Source organism: Serinus canaria, chromosome 1A (genome assembly GCF_022539315.1).
Source record: "Serinus canaria isolate serCan28SL12 chromosome 1A, serCan2020, whole genome shotgun sequence".
Classification (NCBI taxonomy): Eukaryota; Metazoa; Chordata; class Aves; order Passeriformes; family Fringillidae; genus Serinus; species Serinus canaria.
In genome coordinates this window covers 12,300,002-12,316,907 of record NC_066314.1, presented here as the reverse complement: position 1 = coordinate 12,316,907, position 16,906 = coordinate 12,300,002, and the positions used below count along the sequence as shown (strand labels likewise).

At 40.1% G+C, this 16,906-nt stretch overlaps 1 protein-coding gene across 1 annotated transcript in view; it reads left to right on the top strand.

The window, feature by feature from the left end:
• RELN (reelin) overlaps positions 1 to 16,906 on the top strand; it is a 280,730-nt gene that overhangs the window by 218,476 nt on the left and 45,348 nt on the right. Inside the window, exons 31-38 of the mRNA XM_030237765.2 lie at positions 4,658 to 4,734; positions 6,933 to 7,091; positions 9,049 to 9,237; positions 9,459 to 9,732; positions 11,053 to 11,193; positions 11,286 to 11,463; positions 12,853 to 12,937; positions 15,549 to 15,731. Of these exons, the coding sequence (XP_030093625.2) occupies positions 4,658 to 4,734; positions 6,933 to 7,091; positions 9,049 to 9,237; positions 9,459 to 9,732; positions 11,053 to 11,193; positions 11,286 to 11,463; positions 12,853 to 12,937; positions 15,549 to 15,731 (1,286 nt within the window). The remainder of the gene's footprint in view (positions 1 to 4,657; positions 4,735 to 6,932; positions 7,092 to 9,048; positions 9,238 to 9,458; positions 9,733 to 11,052; positions 11,194 to 11,285; positions 11,464 to 12,852; positions 12,938 to 15,548; positions 15,732 to 16,906) is intronic.

The following is a 16,906-nucleotide window of genomic DNA, read 5'->3' as shown; positions in this document are numbered from 1 at the left end:
AAACCTTGAGCACTCTACAATTTTGGCAGTTAGCTTAATAAAAGTTATTTTTCCTGACAAATACTGCTCTGAGAGTAATAATGCCATGATTTGCTCCATAATTGAATTTGTGGGATCACTTAGCAAAGACTGGCCAGAGGTTACTGTGATCTCTCCAGCTCAGGCAAACAGGGCTCTGTAGTGTGGGGGCTGCTGGTTTGGGGAAATCCTCAGCTACTCCCTGGTACTGCACAGCACTGCACCAGACACCTTTCTTCTGTCCCCTGAATGTCTGACAAGTACATGTCATAGTTACAGAATTATGTAATCAGTTCTTAATTAAACTAATTAATTGTTTGACAAATATGCTTTGTACAAGTACATGTTTGCCCTGGAACTCTGGGAAGATGTGAGCACTTCTATTCCACTGTCTTCAAATCCTGTGTTATTCATCCTGGGAAGCAATATAATGGAAGTAGTCTAGACTACTTCCTCAAGAAGTCTGTATTCAAAACTCTATTTTTGAGCTACTGCTTTTTTCATTAAGAAATCTTTTTTAAAGCAAAGTAATCCCTTTAGTTTTACAATCACTTTGAAATCACTTTTAATGCCAGATATTCATATTTATAGCTTTCCATTTTTGCAAAGTTTGAACCATTTTTAAAGCCAAAAGACATTTTAAAATTCTGAGCAACGCTCTTTCTTGGTGTTTTTAATATACCACTGCTTCTGTTTTGCACAAGAATATGGTTTTCTTGTGTCTTAAATCTGTCTCAAAAACATAAATGGCCAGAGAAGCACTTGGTAAGGGCAACTACAATCTCTCTTCTGACTACATACTCACAGTGTGAGCTGCTCTCCTGGTGGAACTGATTGCTATGTCAAAATAAATCAGCATTTTATTTCTTTTTTGTCTGCATCACAGTGAGCAGGTTAACTCCCTTGAACAATTCAAGCTGGAAGCCACACCCCTGGGCTGTTTGCTAGACAGAACAAAGTGGTCATCTCAAACACAAATGGGACTAACATGGATTTTTTGCTTTTTTCAGTGTGTGCTCAAAGGTAGTAGCCACCTGATGCTGCTTGACCAGAACATGGACTTTCTAGCTTACAGCAATTACCCCAGGCTGCTTTTGTGTTCAGAGGAGAGAATAGCTGCTTCAAAAGGGCAGCACAACTCATCCTAAAAGAGCAGCTAGCAGAGGCCAGTGCTTTGTCTTCAGCAAACACCTATTTCTTTCTTTCATTAGCTGTAAGACAGCCTGTGTTGGTCATGTATAACTTAGACATTCAGCCTCAGACACCTTGCTCTGAACAGATGCATCCCACTTGAATGTTTGAGGCCATCTGTAACCTTAGCTCTGCCTTTTTTTCTAGAAGCATAGGTACATGAAGTTTGTGAGAGTGGAAAGGGTTAACTGAAAGGCCTATACACTAAAAAGAAAATAATTCCTCAGCCTAGAAATTTTTTTCATTATTGGAGCTAAAATTAATGTCACTTGAAAGGGGAGATTAAAGGGAAGTACTTTTCCCATTTTGGTATTACTTTTTGCATTCAGTAATGCCTTGCATAGAATTCAGTTATCTTAATAGGCATCATCTTAGCCCCTGCACAGTTATCTTTTTTTTTTTGCAAGGGTTTTTTGATTGGGGGGTTTTGGTGACTGAGTAAACAGCAGGAAAACATGCCTTGAAAGACATACTGTTAGATGTGTGGAAGGCTGAAACTCCTGCAGTAGATTTTTAAGCTGCTTATTTTTCAGGTTAATAGTGTTTTCCCAGACCATTTAAGATCTTGTTTTGTTAAATCGTGCATGGAAGAGCCTGATAGAAAAATTGACAAATATTGCAGGACACTAAATTTTTATTTTCATTCTGAATTCCTGCAAATCTACCTATGCATGTTCTGTATCCTCAGTTACAGCTTTTTGAATGTGAAGTGTAAATTTTATGTAAGGAATATACAGACTTTTTTTTCCTTTTTTTTTAAGTACAAAGACCCTTTTCCCTTTCACCTTTCTCTCCCTAGCACAGCATGGTCCATGGGGTTGAGATTTGCCAGCCTGAGGTGTGGGGTGCTGCTCAGGGGAGCAGCCCAACAGGGCACCACCACACCCAGGTGTCACACTGAGAGCATTTCAAACTAAAGCTTGTGCCTGGGAGCCAATGACTATAAAAAACTACTCAAATTTTAGTGTATACAATAAGTAGTCTTGTAATCTTAGCTTTGTTTGTCCTATTGCCTCCTTGTTCCTTCATATGATTGACTACACCTTTTTTCCCAGATATTAAGAGAATGTCATATAGCACTAAAAAAATTCTAAGTGTCAAGGGTCATTTCACCCAGACCATTTTTTTTGCCCTACACTTCAGAAAACCTGAGTTGAGGAGTCAGGGTTTGGAGTCTCTCCATTCCTTCCCCGTTGCATGACCCAGCACACCAAGGGCACAATTTCACCAGCAGTATTTCCACCCTTCTGACTGAGTGTGATAACTGGATGCATTTTGGTTGCTGATGAGCTGCTGCCTCCCATTTTGATGGCCTGTTCCTTTTGCCACCCTTAACTATCTGTATAGTGGGAGCCTTTGCACACAGTGCCTACCTGGCATCTAGATAAAAACCATGGAATATACATATATTTTTTCCAAGTGGCGACATCTGGCTTGTTAGCTGACTTGGCTCCCATCTGCTTTACAGACTCCATTGCTAATGATTGTGCAACCATCCCAGGGAGCTGTTCTGGGTCAGACACTTAGAGATCAGATGGGCTGATTCACCCTTCTGCAGAAAGGGTTTTTTGCTCTTTGGTTTTGCTTTTTAACGATCTTCACATTTGGCAAGAATAAAAGAATTTGTCAAGGACTGTAGATCTATTCACCTCTGATGCTTCTGTCTGGAGTTTTACTGCCTGAATACTGTATCCAACAACAGAGCTGCAGCAACAAATAGAATTTACCTGGCTAAATGGTGTGGTACTGTGAGCCTGACTGTCTAGAGCTGTCTGTGGGATTATGTTAGCAATGAGATTGATGAGGATATTCTGCCTTGTCCTAGACCCTATCTCAGACAGTAGACACAGATTTTGGTAACAGGAATGCAGCTGGATTTAGAATCTGGATTTAGAGGAGCATTATGATATTGTGTATGTAACAGTGGGTGAGGGAAATTGGAGTCCTGTCTGCATTTTACTGGCTCTGGCTGTAGTGATGTAACTTGTCTGTGGTTTTACCAAAATTACTAAAGCAAAAAGAACAAAATAATCTAAAGCAAAAAGAGTTATCCTTGGGGAGAATTATTTGAGTGGCAAAAATGCACCTCAAAATTTATGTTTTAAATAAAGACTTTATCTCTGTCAATAGAATTAATGAGGCCTGATTTTCTATCAACCTAATTTAAAACTTGGCCAGGAAGCAAGGAGGAGAATGGCATTGCCAACTTTCAGCATGCAAAATCCCATTGTGGGGTTGAGTCAAGTGTCTCTGCTCTGCTCAGTTGCTGGTTTTGGTGTGCAATGGAGACAACCTGTGAAGAATGTGTAGATTAGGGGGTGATGGCATTCTAAATTATCTCAATGCTCTTTACCTTAGTTATGACCTAGTAAGCCTCAGATGAATGCCTGAGACATGCAGTGAAATTTGGGGAGGGAGCAGCAGGACATTAATTGAAATTAATTGTTGTTCTATAGCACTATAGTGTGTATCTAGGAGAAAATGTAAACTACTCTAAAACCACAGAGTCACAATAATAACCACAAGCTCAGCAGGGATACTATGGCACTACTGCAGACTGGGGAAAAAAAACAAAAAACAACCTGACAATATTTTGGAGCACAAGGATGGAATAGTACTTAATTCAAATATCACTAAACAGGGGTGTTCCAGACTAATCCAGACTTCTGTCAGTAAAACCAACAATCCTGTTTCAAGGAGTTTTGAGGCATTAGAAGGGTTGCAGAAAGTAGTTTTGGGAAAAACTGAAGACATGGAAATGTGTTCATGCAGAGACTCAGATGCAATGGTTGCCATGGTTTAGAGTAGAAAGGAATAAGAGAAGGTAGGGAAGTGATAAAAGCACTGACTACAGGGCAGGTAGTGAGAAAAGCTGCTCAGGAACATTTTTCTTCACCACTTCATGATAGGAAAACAAGAGAATATTCAATGAAATCACAATGTATAGGTTTAAAATCAAAGGGTTTACTTCACAAAAAGTGAACTCACTACACTGAAAACTGTTTAGAACAAGAATTTAAGGATCTAAAAAGGATTGGTGATTATGGAGGATATAATAATTTTATTACAACTCCAATGCTGTATTTTAAAGCTTCACCTAATTTCTGGTTACAATAGACCAAGGCAAGATCTGATGTAAGGAGCTGCTTAGCCTGCTATGGAGATGTTGCAACTTTTGTGTGAGATGGAACTGCTAACTTCTCACACTCACTCAGAAACACATTTATTAGGCACAAGATTAATAAACTACATCACTTTCTTCTGTCTTGGGTCTTTCAGTATTTACCATGCCCATGTTTGGTTTCTCTGGAAATTTTGCCTTATCAATAAGCCTGGAATAGAAACCCAACTTGAAAATGCCATAAGCTAAGAGCTGCAAATTATCCTGACTGATCTTGTGCTATCTGAAGATGACTAAATTTCTTTTTTATCCTGTGTTTTTTTAAAGGCTAGTTCAATTTTATGTACAACTTGGAAGCAAGAGTGTTGGTAACTCCTGCAACAGACCAAGAGCCAGGAATGAAGGTAAAGCCCATTTTCTTTATTATAAGCCTTTTACATTTTGCATTTTCTTCAGTGTTTTTGCCTTTTGCTACCTTTACAAAATCAAGAAGATTTTTTTTAAACATAAATCAATTACCTCCTCAGTTTTCATGAATTTTGAAGAAAGCTATTTACTTTTGATGGATTTTTCTGATTGTAATTAGTTACACCAAACCTACTGTAGGAGGTTTGGTGTAACTGATCCATCTGTAGGAGTAACTGTGGGAGCTGTGATGGTCTAAGAAAGACAACATTTCCAAAGCAAGGTGTAATAGCTTGTATTAAACTATCTGATAGTGTTGGAAAACAGGTAAATTTATGAGTCCACAGGACTTTTCATAAGGTCTGAAATAAAAGGAATGAAATTCAAGTTCAGGATAAAGTGGACAAACTCCTCTTTTGACCTGAAGAAGAGTTGTGTACCTGAGAACTTGTTCATCTTCTCAACTACACCAGTGGGTCGAATAAAACATTGCCTTCCAAAACAAGCTTATGCATGATTTACCCAAAACAAAAGATCATAGAGTTGAAACTGAAAATTTATTTAGTCTGAATAAATTCATTTCTCCCAGATGTCTCCTCTCTTATTTGATCCACAAGCTTAAAGCTACTGTGGACTGATACTTGTGTATGGGAAGAATCGGCATTCTGGGAGCAGATTCCCATGTAAAGTGGTCTAGTTGCATGTAGTCAGACCACTGACATGAAAGATGAGAAAATTTAATTTTCCTCTCAGTATAAAGCATTTAACATCAGTTAATTGTTTCCTGATATTTGGCATTTACATTGGCTCACCCACTGAGGAAAGCTGTCATCTTGCAGCACAGGTTACACCAAGGGTTTGATTCTACACTCATTTGCACCAATATAAAACACCAAAAACAAATCTGTTATCTTTGAACATATACCAATGTAAAAGAGTTTTAAGAGAAGAAATATATATAAGGGTGCTTCTTTCTTGAATTATTGGTTTTGATGAGCTCTGCTGGGCTTCTGTTGTGTCCTAGTATTTGCCATACTGTATGCATGATACAAAGACTATCTTAAATTTTCTAAATATTGTGATAATTAATTTCCAAGGATGCTGTGAGCTTGCATACATAGCAGGAGGATTGTAATCCCAGCTATCAGAATTATAACTTAATCTTTCACACAAACTGCAAGGATACCCAACATGAAATAAATACTCTGTTAAAGAAAATCACATTGTTCCTATCATTTCTGTGGTATGATCATTAGTTTCCCTGAGGGTGTAAAAGATTTGATCCTTCAAGTTTGGTGAAAACAAAAACTTGATCACAAAGGTGACCTGGGTCACCAGCTGCCACATGCCAAGATGGCATGTGGCAGCTGGTGACCCAGGTCACCTTTGTGTCAGGACCCAGGACATTCCTCTGGCTGCCCTGGGTGATTGGAGACCCTGGCAAGGGGCTCAGAGACCTTGGCATGGAGTCAAAAACACCTGTGCCTTTGATTTTAGTCCATGGAAAAAATTACCAACTTTGTGTGAAGATTTGCAAGCCACAAGAGTTTGAGTAGAATGATAGTTAATAGAATGACAGTTAATTTGTCACAGGGTGAAAAAATAGAATTTTGGGGTTTTAGAATGGGGGTTCAGGAGGCAAGATGGAGGAATCTGGGTGTGTCCTGTCCTTCTTCTCCTTCTTCTTGTCCTCCGTCTTCTGCTGGGATGGTGGCACTTTTTGATTGGTTTAGAATAGAGACAGACTGTCTAACATAGGGGATAGGTATTGGAAAATTATTGTAAATAAAGTACACATAGATCATAATATAAAAAATTAACACCACCCCAAGGGTGGGCAGTGTGCCACAACCCAACCTGCTGGACAGACCTCAGCAGGTCAGAGGAGGAATGTAACAGACAAGAGAAAATAAACAGCCTTGAAAAGCAGAACTGACGAATCTCAACTTCTTCTGTCATGGGGCTGGGAAAAAAAGCCTTTCTAATACCTCAGGGTCATCTCAACCACAGAAACCCGAGACCTTTGCAGTAGGACTTTGTGCACAAAAAGCTCCTCAACGAGGAGCTGCCTAAAGGGTGGGGCACATGTCGCATGCCTGAGTGCCAGGTGGGAGTTGGCAACTCCAGAGCAAGGGTGAACTGCCCCCTCTTTGCTCTGCACAGTCTCACTAACTGGTCTTCCTCATTTTAAATCCAGGACTTGTTGTTCAGTACACAAATGACAACGGCATCACCTGGAGTTTGCTGAGGGAGCTGGACTTCATGTCGTACCTGGAGCCCCAGGTGGTCTCCATTGACTTACCCCGGGAAGCCAAGACCCCTGCCACCGCCTTCCGCTGGTGGCAGCCACAACATGGTAAGCAAGGCCATCCCAAAACTCAATGAGCAGCTTTACACAACCCACATGTCAGTGCTACTCAGTATAGACAGGTTGTGCAGAAACCTCAGCTCGTGAAAAACACAGTAATTTGAACAACTGAATGTTGCAAGAGCATATTTGGGCTTTCCTGAGTCACACTATGGCCATGATTTTCTTTTATAGCACCAAACTAAGGAATGGGCTTAAGAGTAACATTGTTTAAGAGCTAAGTTTAAACCAAAGATGCTGAGATGACAGGAGGGAGGAGGAAGAAAAAATTTCATTAAAAAAATAAAAGCCTAAATAAGATTAAAGTTTTTATCTGAATATACAGTGACCTGGGATGCCAAATGGCTAACACTCTTTGTCTCATTTTTTTCTCTGCTGTGGAAGTGTAGGCATAACTTGGCCTTGAATCTGCCTACCTGGTGGCTGCCATCTTACTATTTTAATATCTCCACATTCCAGAACAGGACCCCCCTCTTCCCATTTCTAGTGTCCAGGAGCCCAGCTCCCCTGCTGGGAGGGAGAGAATGTAAAACTGCTCAGCCACTTCCCACATCCTCAGCTGAAAGTTAAACCCTGGTGCTGACTGATTCCTACAGCCACTGTGAGAGCTCCCACCTCACATGGGGGCACGTTACCACTACTAAAAGGGTCCTGATTAAGTTTGGCCTTTGCACAAGGCAGCAGCCCCTGGATCTGCAGGAAATATAAGGCAATATTCAGAAATATAGCAAAGTACATTTCAACACCAATTCCCTGGGGAGGAAAGCACATAGCTTACATTCAGGTGATTACGGTATGCAGCTTCTTAGACATCATTTATCATTTTGATGGCTGATTTTATTCATACATTTTCTTGTATGTTCTGGACTTAATTGTCCTCACTAGGTAAGAGAATAGATAAGACAAGAGGGATGTGATTTAGTTAAGAAGACAGTTCCTTTAGTTAAAAGTGTAAAGCAATGACTGGTGCACCACAGACCATCATTCTGTGATGATCATTTGCATTGATGTGTGGTGCAATGTCCAACCTGTTGCTTCCTATGCTTGCCTTGGTGGCACCTGGATGACATCTGTCCCTGCTGAGGGTCATCACTCTTAGGACCACTGATATCAGCCCCGTGGCTCCCAGTATAAGAAAGGTTTTATGACTGGAAGTTGAAATATCACCTTCCACACCAGCACCTGCAGGTGAGAACCACTCCTGGTCAGAGATGTTAGTTCCTTCATGGACTATCCTCTGTCTGTCATTCCTCAGCGCAGAGTGGCTCTGTCAGCCATGACCCACGCTCCTCTTGGTGGCAAGGCAAAAGTCCTGGCACGTTGCTGCAAGCTCACAATTTATTGTAAAGGCTTTCCTTGCTCTCCTGTGAGGGCAGCAATTGTGCAGTAAGAGGTTCTTTTCAGCATGCCAGTAGGAAGGTGAATTGAAATGAAGGCTGAAGTGGGCTGGATATGATGAAAGTGAATGGCCTGTAGGCTGGAGAGCAAGAGGAGAGAGATTTCCAGGAAGGAGAACAGCACTTCTCTAAATATTATCTATATGCAGAGCCTTCAGCATTTTCCTTCATGTTCTATTCGCTTTCATACAAAAGCTATTTTGGGAACTAGACAGAGACCTTTCCAATTTAGCTGTGGAGAATAGCAGGAAAGTTGTGAACCATAAAATGAAAATCCCCAATCTAGGGGCTCAGGGAGTATCTCATCCAAACAGAGGGAGACCATATGATGGCAAAGGCACTGAAGCTAAAGAAATGAAGAGGGAAATACCTGTGTTTATCTGTAATAGAAACATGCTCTCGTGTCCAGGTGCATCCTTGAGCAATGTTTTAGTCTTGTTTAACAGCACTCAGCCTATGTGATTGAGCACTGCTCACTGAACACAGCATATGGGCATTAAAAGCAACTTACAGGGACTACACTAACCTGTCTGCTCTGGTTTTTGTAGGGAAGCATTCAGCTCAGTGGGCTTTGGACGATGTGCTCATAGGGATGAATGACAGCTCTCAGACTGGCTTCCAGGATAAATTTGATGGAACTGTGGATTTACAAGCAAGCTGGTACAGAATACAAGGAGGTCAAGTAGACATTGACTGCCTGTCTATGGATACAGCTCTGATGTTCAGTGAAAACATTGGTATGTATCATCAAACATTACTACATTTTGTATGAGTCTATTTTATAAATTACATTTAGATCAAGTTTTACAAGATGGGAGATATAAACAAATCCAGTTATTTAGTACTCAGTATGGAAGAGAAGGCTGGAAAAGGGTAAAAATATGTTGTATTTTTTGTAAATTTAAATTGTTGTATTTGTTGCTATTGTTGTATTTGTTGTTTTTCTCTCTTTTCTCAGGAAAACCTCGTTACGCTGAGACTTGGGACTTCCACGTATCAGCCTCCACGTTCTTGCAGTTTGAGCTGAGCATGGGTTGCAGCAAGCCATACAGCAATTCCCACAGCGTTCACCTGCAGTACTCCCTAAACAACGGGAGGGACTGGCACCTGGTGACAGAGGAGTGTGTCCCCCCAACCATCGGCTGTCAGCAGTACACCGAGAGCTCCATCTACACTTCAGAAAGATTCCAAAACTGGAAGAGAGTTACTGTCTACCTCCCACCCTCAACCAAGTGAGCACTGCTCTTCTGGCTATTTAGCATGACAAAGATTTTGCTGATCTAATTAGAACAAACATCCTCCAGCTTGGGAATGTTCTGCATGTCTTTTAAATTTTTAAATGTGTGTTGTCACGCCACCAGAATTTTTAATTTCACTTCAAAATATTTCATCAGCTGTAATGTGAAGTGTAGGGACTTAAGGAAGTTACAATGTTGATGAATGAATTCTTAAATCTTGCCTATAATTTCTGACAGTAAAAACAAGAATGCTAAACCAGCTTTTCTAACACTTATGCAATAAGAAGCAAGAATAAATACCCTGATCCATCCTTTCCTACATTAGTGTTTTCTGTTATTGCACATTAAGTTGTCACCCAACATTCGGGCATGTTAGTTACAGCATTCAGCAAGTCAGAAAATGTCACTGGATGTGCCACCTTCACCCTTCTGACCAGGAGGAGAGTTCTGCCAAGCTCCTCAGGATATCACAGGGCTGTAAGTGGATGTGGCAGATGTGCTGGCATCCATCTCTCTAAATAAAACCATGCTCTAGTTTAGGAACAACAGGTAGTGATGCTTACCATTGTTCTGAGTAGTTCTGTAATTCTTCAGAGCACCCTACACATTACCTCTGTGCATTTCATCACCCAGAAAATAGTGGTAAAAATGGGCACACAGCAAATGAACTGGGCCTGGAGTCCATATCTTGGTTTCCAATTCCACAGCTCACTCCAGAGGGCCATACATCATCTTCCAAAGAATGTTTTTTCTCCAAAACACTTTCCTAATTTGAGGATAACAAGGCAGTCAGCAGTGACAGCAGTGTGTATGCATGTGCATATTTGTACATACATATTCATACATTCTTATATATACATATATATATGAACATATATAACCATTGTTTTTTCTGTTTACACAACACTTAGTATAAATGAACTTTCATAACTTCTTACCTTACTGATGCAATTTTATTGTTTCCATTCTGCTAGTAACACATGGAGCTGTCAAATGCTAATGGAACTACTAATTTCTGCTCAACCACTTTGTTGATCAGCAAGTGTCTCAGCAATGTTCTTTCTTGGTCATCACTTTGGGCATCGGCACCTTTCTTTAGAATGTGCTGGAATTTTGCCTAAAAGACTGACCTGAGAAATTTAAACTCCCAGTTTCCAGTTTAAACTTCAAGTTTTAAACTTCCAGTTAGAATATGAATCTTTTCAAAATAAGTGGGCCATCTGCTTTTCTTTGGAAGTCTGTGGGATTTTCTTTGGTGGATCTTTGTGGATCAGAATTTGGAATCCTGAACTACATGTCCTTTGTTTTTAACAGCTCTCCCAGAACACGTTTCAGATGGATTCAGTACAACTATGCCTCTGGAGTAGATTCTTGGGCCATTGATAATGTGGTCCTGGCTACAGGCTGCCCCTGGATGTGCTCAGGGCATGGCATCTGTGACTCAGGCCATTGCATGTGAGTAGAAAACTGCTTAAGCTGCTTCATGGAGAGGATGTGTTTTATCTAGGCCAAATGGATAATACCTTTTCTTCCCACTGTGTTGCTAGGTGTGATAGAGGGTTTGGAGGTCCTTACTGTGTCCCTGTCCTTCCTCTGCCATCTGTCCTGAAGGATGATTTCAATGGTAACTTGCATCCAGACCTTTGGCCTGAAGTCTACGGTGCTGAGAGGGGAAACCTGAATGGTGACACCATCAAGTCTGGAACAGCTCTCATTTTCAAAGGGGTCAGAGATTACTTACATTGAAAAAAAAAATTAATGAAAACCAGTAAAATAAAAAATAGAAAGTAGATTTTCTCTTGTTAGCCCCATATGTTTATATTGAAGTCTTTTGCCTAGAATTTAACATTTTCTTTTTTTTTGTCTTTTCCTACCCGAAACATGCACCATGTTTTCCACAGTTGTTTTTTTACAAACAGGTTTCATCTCTTGGTTGTGTATTATTTTGTTTCTGGTATAAACTCCTCCTTGACCACCAGAGAAAAAGAATGAGATTCTTGAGGTGAACTATTTGGAAATCTGGTACATATTACAATCATCTTGAAGTGTCCTGATTGGCTTTTTAGTATTTTGAATAATACAAATCAGTCAGGGTAGTAGTCTGTGTAATCTATGTTTATGTAGTTTGCCTGTATTTTACTGAATTCTATATTTTTTATGTCTTCTAGTTCTTTAAAGACTCATTTTTGTTGACTGCAGATTCCAAAAGGCCAGGAAATATATTTTCTGAATTTTTCTGTTCTTAAGAAAATGAATCATAGACTTCTGTTCACAAGCACACAAATTCTCAGCTCACACAAGTTTTCATTTGACACTGTGAACTCAGATGCCCCCCAGAAAGAGAAGTTAAAAATGTTTGGTGTACAAATTAATTCTTTGAAGTATTTATCTGCAAAAGCTTGACTCCAGTTCAACCTCTTTAGATTATTTAAATCCCAAATCACAAGATGTGAGTTGTCAAAAATTTGCATTGCTTGTTCCTGCAGATTGTTCCCCTGGGGGAATGGGTCTGAGAAAGAGGGAAGCTCTGAGAGGTGGTTTTTGCCAAATCTCTGCAGAACAGGGGCTGGCTCTGGCCCCAGAATCCACCCAACAGCGAGCTCATCAGTTGAGCTGGACAGGGACTCAGGGTCCCTAAGAAGTTTCCTGTGTGCTCCCTTTCCTTACGGGTCAACAGGCTGCCCCAGAAGAGGATATTTATACAAAATATGTTTTGAGATATGGAAAAGAATTCCGAGAGAGGAATTCTGTCCCTGCCTGGAAATTAGGGTGCTTGGCAACTGTAAAGTTTGCACAAAAAATGAGTGCAGTGGCTTGGACTCAATGTCTAAGTCAGTGCTGGCAGATCCAGTCACACCCCAGGGGTTCAGAGCATGAACTGAATGAGCTGTAACTGTGCCTGTTCCTGACCATGCAGTTGTACCTCTGTCATATCTTGGCTCACTTTACCAAGGCTGTCTCTATCCCCATTTTCTGCCTGGGAAAAGGTGTGGTACAGAGAGTTTCCCCTCTTGCTGCCACCAGCAGGCAGAAGCAGACAACAGCCAAGCAACAATAAGCTGCAGAACACAATAATGGGAACTGATATTCACATTGCATATTCTGTATTTGCAGGAAGGACTGAGAATGCTTGTGTCAAGAGATCTAGACTGCACTAATACAGTATACATCCAGTTTTCATTCAAATTTATTGCCAAAGGTAAGTTCCCCATTGATTTACTATTGGTTCTGTAGCTTTATTAGTACATAGCAACAGAGAAAAGAATACAGATTGATATTTTCAACTTCAACTTCAGTGTATGGTAGTGATCAAGAGTTTATGGTGGATTATATGGGAGCTTGTTTGAAATTTTGCATCATTCCTACCTTGCTCCCAGCCTACATGGGTGTCTGTGCTGTTCCTAAGGAAATAGTGGACTGTAGTATCACCAAAAATAGCACAGCTAGTAAAGTCTTTGAGCAGAAAAGAAACAAAAGAGATCAAGGTTTTGTAGAGATTTCCCAATATGTTGGGAAAAAATTATTTGTCCGATTTTTTTATGTAATAAAATTGTGCCTACAGTAAATTACTGAAGGGACTAATAGTAAACTACAGTGGTTTTCATTTTCTAGCTTCAGTCCACTGCATTAAAATCTCTTACCATTTGACTGCCTAGCTGGTAACTTAGAGAAAACTGAAACTCCATAATTCTTTTTAATTGATATAAAGAATAGTCAGGCTTTGCAAGACAAGTTTTACACATTGTTGTAAATAACCTGTGACAGTTCCTCCAGTACAAGGACTTTTAAGCCAATGATTCAACCTTACCCTGCTCCAAGGCCCTGCCATCCTTGGCTTTAAAAAATAATTATATCCAAGTCTGGAGTGACATGATGGAGAACCACTAAACTGCTTGAAGATTTGAGCCACTCCCATGCAATTTCAGAAGTTTTCCCCAAATTTTCTGATAGAATTGGCACTTCTGGGCTGAGCTCTGAATGTTGAAAAACTCCTCGCACTCTGGTGTAAGAAAGATGTCCATAGTTTCTGTGGTAAGCTCAATGCTCTGGGACTGGACCCTAACTGACTCAACATTTACCAACAGCTTGAAAATAGTTTGGAACCTCCTCTTTCTTCCTAAATAAGTGCCTTAGCCAAATCTGTGTGTGGATGAGTGAAAATATAGCTCTTTGTGACTTATTATTGATTTTCTTTAATGGGCATTTAATCATATATCTTGGGCTATTTTTTACTGGGTTTAGTACTTTATCAAAAAGAGAGAAAACTGTAACAGTTTAAAAACATAACATGCCCCAAAATGATAACATGCCAAATATTTCATGTCTGTAAGTGAAGTCTTTGTGAAGACTTCTTTTACAAAATTATGCCTTGGTAATATTTCTTCATATGATCATTGAAAAAAATATTTTAAAATAAATTGAGTAAAAATATTGTTCTGAAGGCAGTAATAGCCAAAGGCTCAAGCCTGGATTTTGACACTTGACCCACACGGAGTAAGACCATGAAACCCCAGGAGAAATCATTCTTATTGAATCTGTATTATTTGTTAGCTCTACTGCTGGATCCAGGACTTAGTCCCAGCAAGTTTCCCAATGTTGAATACAAATTGATATAGCTGGGCATATCTTTTAGCTGTCAGTGTTAAAAGCAGTGTGTTGTTTATTGTTAATTGCCACAGAAAAGCTGAAATCAGCTCCTGACTGCAAACAGCTCTTCCCTGCTCTGTTCCACAGCCTGTGGTTGAAAACCGAGCAGAGGGGAGCAGGAGCATCTGCACCAGGCACTTTGCTTTCAGCAAATGTGGTTCCTTTAACATGGGAAACATGGGAAAACTTGCGCAGTAACACGCAGTGAGTCGGGGGTGAAGAAGCTGTCCCTTAGTCCTTTCCTTCTGCTGGCTCCTGACTGAGTTTTTGAGGACATGCCATCACTGTGCCACACCATGAAGGGAGCAGAGAGTGTAAATTTGTCTGAGTGAGACCTCAGTTCAGAGATGCCATCACTTGGACACTGGTATTCCTGGACAGCAAGTTAGGCACAGGCCAAATACAGGCTGGGGGCTGAGCTTGTGTATGGAAATCGGCATCAAAAATGAGTGCTGGGCTCTAATTAGCATGTGTTAATAACTAGGGCTGTAAAGAGCTTTTGTTTCTTACTCTTTAAAGCTTAAAGAAAAAAAAAAAAAGAGGAGCTGGTAGTTAGAAAATGCAAATTTTACTGTCAGTTCCACTGACCTTTAGGCCCAGTTTAAAGCACAGAATATTGCTTTGTTGTTGTTAAAACATGGTAGTAAATATCCTCAGTGCTTTCCATCAATTATGTTATTTTTGGGCATGAATATCCCAGTGGCTGCAGTGAGAGCCATAGACTCATAATTTTATGAGGATAGAGACTGTCTTTATCTGTGGGTGCTACAGATGGTGATGATAATGTCTTGTAGCTGGACAAAACAAACAAATAAATACTGTATTACTGGAATATGTTTGTAGTAGAAGGAGCTGGTGTGTTCTAATCTCAAAAAGTATAACACTGAGGTAGCTTCTTATCTAAGTAATTAACTATGGTTGTTAAGGTATAATGAACAGTAGTGTAAATTTAGGCCCTATTTTATTTGCATTTTGCAGACCAACAAGCAGGGGAAAGCACAGAAAGTCATGTGGACAATGTGTATATAGCATCTCAATAGCTTAAGCTGCTGTTAAAGGAAGACCATACTTTGTAGTGGGTGTCAGAGCAACATAATTTCATTTATACTTGCTTGAGCTTACTGGATTTCAATGAACATAAATCCATGTCCTTTGTGCTCCAGGCACCCCTGAGAGGTCTCATTCCATCCTGCTGCAATATTCTGTCAATGGTGGCATCACTTGGCACCTGATAGATGAGTTTTACTTCACCCAGACTACAGATGTGCTCTTTATCAACGTCCCTCTGCCCTACGCAGCCCAGAGCAACGCAACGCGCTTCAGGCTCTGGCAGCCCTACAACAATGGTGAGGAAAAGACACCCCTGGGAGTCCAGGTCCATGCTTGCACTGCTCAGCCTCTCGAAGAGAGTGCATTTCTTGAACTGAACAATTAGAGAGACTCTTAAATCATGGGGCTTTTGTGTTTGAACTCCTTCAGTTGGAATTACTGCAGGATTATGTTTACTGTTCTTAAAAAAGTGGTTGAATGCTTTAAAGTGAAGTACCTTCACCTGATATCCCTGGACTGTGTGCAGAAAAGCATCAGCTTTGGCCCTGGAGGGAGAGGGAGATCAAGAAACACCAATAAAGTTAACTTCACTCAGGTTCTTCTCATTATTTTTAATGGGCATGATTCTCACTCACACTGAGGCCCCATTAGGATGCTCCAATTATACAAAAGTGTCCCAAGTGTAAATGGGAACTGAGCCTACCTTACTCAGAATTAACTAGGCATTAAAAACCCATTTAGAAAGAGTATGTAGTGAGCAGTTAATCTTTTGATTAAATTGTAAAGGACTGGAAAACCACAAGAGGAAAACAGTTCATTCCTCCTGATTACAGGAGATGTGCCAGCTGAAGGAAGCTCTTCTCTGCTCTCACTTACTCTGAGCACAGTTTCAAGCAGAAACTGACATTAACAGCTCTAAAGATTTCCAGCAATCATTTAGACATGGTGACTCAGCAACAGTTTATTCCATGTAGGCAAATTCCTAGTACACCCCTAACAAAAAAAAAGCCAATTCAAATCTGGTCCCGATTTCAGTTCATTCTTCTGACATGTCCTGCCTAAAACAATTATCTAAACTTTTCTCTGATGAACTCAAACACTTTTAGATAAATGAAAAAAAAGCTACACAGAAGATCTGTCAATTTAATCCTTCCTCTTCAGTTTGAGAATACCAATTTTCTGACATACATGAGTACATAATCCATTGGAGAGAAGGAGTTTCAGAGTTTCTTTCTCTATGAGAGAACTTCTCCCAGGCAGAAACAAGCTGCTGAGTGCAAGGATGTAGAATGAAATTGCACTTTCAGGCTGCTTTGGTTCTGTAGCAACTAGTCATTTAGATGATTCTTAATTGATGAAGACAATGACAAGAATTTCAAAGTAAATATGATTTAAATTGAAGATAATTATTCAACACTCATTGCTTTTCACTCTTTGTTTTGCTGTGACTTCTATAAATTATAGGGCATAA